The sequence below is a fragment of the Leptonychotes weddellii genome, chromosome 2 (genome assembly GCF_054177405.1).
Source record: "Leptonychotes weddellii isolate Sample4059 chromosome 2, ASM5417740v2, whole genome shotgun sequence".
NCBI classification, from domain to species: Eukaryota; Metazoa; Chordata; class Mammalia; order Carnivora; family Phocidae; genus Leptonychotes; species Leptonychotes weddellii.
Window position 1 is genome coordinate 89,365,262 of NC_138370.1, and position 6,015 is coordinate 89,371,276.

The following is a 6,015-nucleotide window of genomic DNA, read 5'->3' on the forward strand; positions in this document are numbered from 1 at the left end:
TATTTACTTTTCTGTTTATTATTTTACATAATTTCATGAAATTTGAGACCATGAGTTTCTACAACTGAAATATTTTCAAGTTACTCTGCTCACCAAAGCATACAGAAGTAGCTGATGGGCAGGGAGAGAGAAGAGGGGTGGATTATGTTATACACACAAGTTAAGGCAACTTTAAGGATTACTTTTTTTAGAATGAAAATCAGTTTCTTCTAAATTCTTAGGTACTTGTATGGCCAATTATTCTATTATAAATTCTTTAACTTTTCTTACATTTTATAAAATTTAGGTTGTTTAAAACAAGATTCTGGCTCTTTTCACCTTTAAACTGGATTTTTAACATGCTAAGGCAGAGACTGATTTTATATATCATGAATAAAGCAATGCTACTTTTACATTTTCTGAGAAAGCAATAAAAGAAATAGAATATACTGACATTTCAATGACACTCTGTACATGAAAGTTGTGCCCTCTAAGAAAAAATCTTTGTCCATAACAGTCTAATTATTTTCTACTCATTTTTTTTTCAAAGTAGTAAATTCACATTACATTGTTTTCGTAAAAAGTTAAAATTTTGAAAAGACAACACCACTATACATGTAAGCAAACAAGGTAGGGATTTTAGTTTCTAATAAAGCCAAGATCTGTATTTCACAAATGTATGGTTATTTTCTGCAGAATTATTTAATCATTCACTTACGCATTTCTTCAACACGTTATTTACTGAATGATCTGAATGCTGGGTAGAAAGAAGTGAATAAGACAATCTTTGCCTTCCATGAGACTGCATGCTGGAGAAACTGACTAAAACATATGCCCAAATGAACCTGCAATTCATCTAATGATAAGTGTCATGAAGAAAAAGAAAATGGAGTAAGGGGAAAGACAGTGTTGGAAGGAGGAAGGAGGGGAGTGGAACAGGAAGGTGGCCACTTTAGACAGAGTTGTGAGAAAAGGTCTGTCAGGTATATGAATGAAAGCAGAGGACCATGAAAAGACAAGAATGAGCTTGGCATATCTGAAGTACAGCAAGAGGAATCAAACACATCATAAGAATTTTATTTTACACAGCAGTGTGTACTATTTCTTGACACCTATATCCCCAGGGGTGATAAAGTTTTTCAAAGATTTTTTAAGGTCCTACCTGGTCGAATTGTACTATCTCTTCCAAACAGATGAAGGCGTCTTCTACCAAGGCAAAAATGTTCAATTATATGAAAAATTTCAACAGGCTTTTCTATATTGCCAATTTCAGGTTCTTCCGTGATAATCAAGTCAATGTCAACATTAGCATGAATGAAGTCCCCATCTGTGCTACGCTTAACAGTTCCTTTGATCCCCATAAGGCAGTGTTCCTAAATAAAAGTAAGAGCAGACCAATTAATCTCTTCATCAGCAGTCATATTTCCTAACATTTTACATTTCTGATGTCCCCAATTCCAAAACAAACTTCATTTCTCCAAATCTTTAGAAAAACAGTTCTATGGGCAAAAACACAATAGGAAAGAAAACCTGGATCTCTGGATGTGGGAAGACTGCCAGGGAAGCTAGACATGACAGTATTAAATTTGGGGCCATGACGTTTTAGATCTGTGTTAATGACCACAGTCTTTTCCTCTGCAACCAGTTACGGAAACATGACACTTGACCTTGGAATCTTAAAATGATGTTATACTGGGGGCTTCATATAGGATCCAAGATCAAAACAATATACAAGATGTAAGGCTTTTTATATGGAGAGGGGACTTTAATCATGTATACAGACTTCTAATTACTCAACCTAAGAAAATGGGAAAATCAAACAATTTTTTGTTTGTTTTTTTGATCTTCTCTAATTAACCTAAATGGCAGGCGTATGGGTTAAATAAATTTAATCTCTCAGCTGACTCCATGAACCATTATTGCAAGGGTAACGTAGGTTCCCTTCAAAAGAATTTTCCAGTCTCGGGAAGACTTAATAAGAAAGACTCTCCCACTAGTCGCTCCCTAAAGAGTGAAAGACTGGAGGACAAACTTTTAAAGTCTGATAGTAACAGAGCAGTTGCATGGAGCAGAGTACGAACCTTGTGTAGGTCCTTAGGATTCTTACATAGGAAAAAGAGAAGGAAATAAGTATGCCTCTAAGCCAACCAGCTGTGAGAGTGTTGCTGCCATCTCTTTTTTTTGGACCCAGAGAAAAGGAAAAAATCTGGAGGGGTCAGAGGGACCAAAAGTCCATACTGACTTAGAATTACAGCAGTTTAGAACACACAAGAATACATATTACCTTCTCTAGCACAGTGAATGTTGATCTAACATAGTACATAAAATATTTTAAAATTAAACTGGATGTACTACTATAACGTTCAATTCCATTTGTACAAATCTAAGAAAAGAACCTTTCTACCAAAATTAAACAGTATACAGTCATTCGGAAAAGCTTGAGGGAAAGTAATGAAAATAAAGAAAACAAAACAATAAAGGCAATACCTTTGTTCTCTGGAAGACAGCTTTTGGATCTAAAGTCTTAGTCTTTCCAGGATTGTTTTTATTGGTTTTAATCCAACAAATATCTTCACATCTTCTGTAACCCCATTTGCGTAAACACTAGAAATGAAAGAATTAAAAAAAGAAATCCTTAGCCAAAAGAAATAAACAATACTTAAAATAACCAACCAGCATTAAAAAACTTCCTAGAGGTTTGAGACACTAAATTCCAAGATGTCACAGTAATTTTTAGTTCAGAAATAGAAAAAAAGAAATACCAGTCTTTAAATAGACAGCCATTATACAGAATGCATAGATACATTCTGGATATTAACATAATCTATAAAGTTAAATATCAAAACAAAGAATTACATTAATACTCCAATTTTTTTTTTTTTAAAGATTTTATTTATTTATTTGACAGAGAGAGACACAGGGAGAGATGGAACACAAGCAGGGGGAGAGGGAGAAGCAGGCTCCCCGCTGAACAGGGAGCCCGATGTGGGACTTGATCCCAGGACCCCAGGATCATGACCTGAGCCGGAGGGAGTCGCTTAACCAACTGAGCCACCCAGGCACCCTCCAATTCTTTAATACTACCTTCCACTGTCACCAATAGAAAGTGGGTTTTAAATCATAAAACACTCAGCCCCTCTTTAATCATAAAATTCAACAGATAATTTGATTCCTAGCACCTTGATTTTCTATCCTCTGACAAAGCTAAAAACTACTGAAAGTATTCTAATTGATAGCTTCTTTTCAAATGAGAGTCTTATGTTATTTTTATATATTTAATACTAACAACTTCAAAAAATTCAAAGCCTTAGAACTGTTATGTAGATCTCATTACTGGATAAAACTACTTTCATCTCTATACAATCTAGAAAACAGAGATCTGACCCATAGTGTCCTAGAATCTGTTATGTAAGAACATGTAACAAACACTTGCTAATATATTGCTTAGAGTGGCATATTGAGGGCCTAGTACCCAATGTAGGTGCTGACTAGCTGGTGGGAATAAAAACATAAGATATGTCCTCCCCCCACCCCCAATGATCCAAGAGAAAGGAGGGGGAAAATAACTAAATTATGCAGTACAATATTGTTGGTACTGTTCATTTCAGGAATGCTCTTACTGTGTAAAGTGAGAAACACCTCAAAATGAAACTTGGATTTTTATTTTAAAATCTCAAAAATCAAGATCAGTATCTGTTCCTGTCAGCAATTATTTGTTTTGCACTGGATATTCATTATACATCACAAGGGTCTAAATCCCCATGCCCTAATCAATTTAACAAAAAGCTCATGAGTATTTCTCATGCTGAATTATTTTCGCAATCATTTTTGGCCAAAATCTGCTTTCACCAATATGACAGACTGCTACATAAACAAATACAATAAAACCTCCTAATCATTTTCAACCTAATTTGGGAGGTGAAAGGCAAGTCCAAAGCCAGATATTAGAGCTATAAAAGGTAAATACCAACATACCTATAAAAACACATAGTATGTTTCTATTTTCTTAGCTTTTCCAGAGCATCTTGGAGAGGCACCAGCAAAAAACAGATACCCAATTGGAATACAGTTATAGTCTTACCTTGGAGTTAATAAATGATACAAGCAAGGATGTATCCAACAGTCTCATACTTGTTATTTATATAAAGAATACAAAGTAATTGCAGAATTTCAGGACTTTAGCACAAATTGATCTCAATATAATCCTACTTAAATTCTTTACTTGTCAAATGGACACTTCCTAAAATTACCAGGATTAAATGAGATCACCTGCTATATAACAAGTAATATGTCCTAAAAATGGAAGGTGTCATCTAATAACAAGTGAAGAAACTGAAACCCACCAGAGTAAAAATCTCTACCCAAAGTTCACTGCTAGACAGCAGAACTGAGACCAAAACTGAATGAAGCTTTCTAATACTTAGCCACATGCTCCTATGATTCTTGAATAAAAAAGCATATGCTATTTTGTTTCCATTTAGAAATCCAAAATACTGCAATGAAAAATAAAGGTCTGAAATACAGGAAATATAAGATGCTTAAAATAAATACAGGTGTTACGTAACTTCTTTCTCACTCTCATTCAATCATTCAAACCATGTGTTCCAAATGCTGTGTTATTTTTCCAATTTGTTTTGGTTTCTATTTGGAATTCAGCAGTTAATATTATTCAGAAGAGTACTTTTTAGCTCCTCATAATGAGCAGTAAATGACACTAAGCAGCCTGTTTTTGAGCTGCGGTTTCAAATGTCTAAACTGTTCTCCTGAAATTGTAACAAATCATATTTGGACATATTCAACCCCAGTGCTAGTTAATTGAAGAGTACTGCCTTTCATGCATTCTTTTCTGAACACATTTTTTTCCTTCTGAGTATTTTAGCAACTCAAGAAACAAAGGACAGAATAACATCTATCTTCAAACTTTTTATATTTTTTCTTATGAATTTAAAAATCCAATTAAAAAAAAACATCTTACCACTCTTCCAAGGTCCAATCCCTCCCCAGAACCACACCAGAGAAAGATAAATGATCGAGGTGCTGCAATCTCATCAATTTCTAACTTCATAATCTGTAGGAAACCAAAACAATACTGCATAAAAGTATTTTGTTTCCCAGTCATCCTAAATCCAAAAGAACAAACATTGAGATTTATCAGGACTTTCAGTAGATGTGTTCTTTAAATGTACTAATTTTCATTAGAAAATAAATTTTATCCTTACAACTTATTCTACTGTTTTCTTATTCTATATTAAGAAAATAAACACACATGCACACACATACACATACACTTGATTTTATGCAGAAAAAGGTTATAGGGACCATATTCATAGAATAATGGAATTTTATAAGATGTAGCTTGAGAACAGCCCTTTATGATTTACAGAAAAAGAAACTCAAATAGAAGAGGTTGAATTACCCCAAAATTAGGGGCAAAATTAAAATGAAATATAACAAATGTTTGGGGAAGATCTGATTTTCAGTAACTACAAAAGTTCTATATAAAATAAATCAATATGCACATCTCATTATAATGACCACTTTAAGTCTGAAATGCCAAAAAAAATAGTCTAATTTTTCCAAGGAAGACACACAGATGGCCAACAGCCACATGAAAAGATGCTCAACATCACTCATCATCAGGGAAATACAAATCAAAACTACTCAGTTTGTTTCTCAGAGTCCATAGTCTCTCATGGTTCATCTCCCCCTCTGATTTCCGCCCCTTCATTTTTCCCTTCCTACTATCTTCTTCTTTTTTTTAACATATAATGTATTATTTGTTTCAGAGGTACAGGTCTGTGATTCATCAGTCTTACACAATTCACAGCACTCACCATAGCACATACCCTCCCCAATGTTTATCACCCAGCTACCCCATCCCTCCCACCCCCCACCACTCCAGTAACCCTGTTTGTTTCCTGAGATTAAGAATTCCTCATATTAGTGAGATCATATGATACATGTCTTTCACTGATTGACTTATTTCGCTTAGCATAATACCTTCTAGTTCCATCCACATCGTTGCAAATGGCAAGA

General features: G+C 34.4%; 1 protein-coding gene and 1 long non-coding RNA gene across 2 annotated transcripts in view; one reads left to right on the forward strand and one right to left on the reverse strand.

Moving 5' to 3' along the window:
- LOC115943400 (uncharacterized) overlaps positions 1-6,015 on the forward strand; it is a 438,133-nt gene that overhangs the window by 377,378 nt on the left and 54,740 nt on the right. The window lies entirely within an intron of this gene.
- Positions 1-6,015, reverse strand: part of METTL14 (methyltransferase 14, N6-adenosine-methyltransferase non-catalytic subunit) — a 30,486-nt gene that overhangs the window by 5,639 nt on the left and 18,832 nt on the right. The window contains exons 8-10 of the mRNA XM_006743945.3: positions 4,955-5,047; positions 2,467-2,583; positions 1,142-1,352 (exon numbers count right to left, since the gene is read on the reverse strand). Coding sequence (XP_006744008.1) covers positions 1,142-1,352; positions 2,467-2,583; positions 4,955-5,047 — 421 coding nt within the window. The remainder of the gene's footprint in view (positions 1-1,141; positions 1,353-2,466; positions 2,584-4,954; positions 5,048-6,015) is intronic.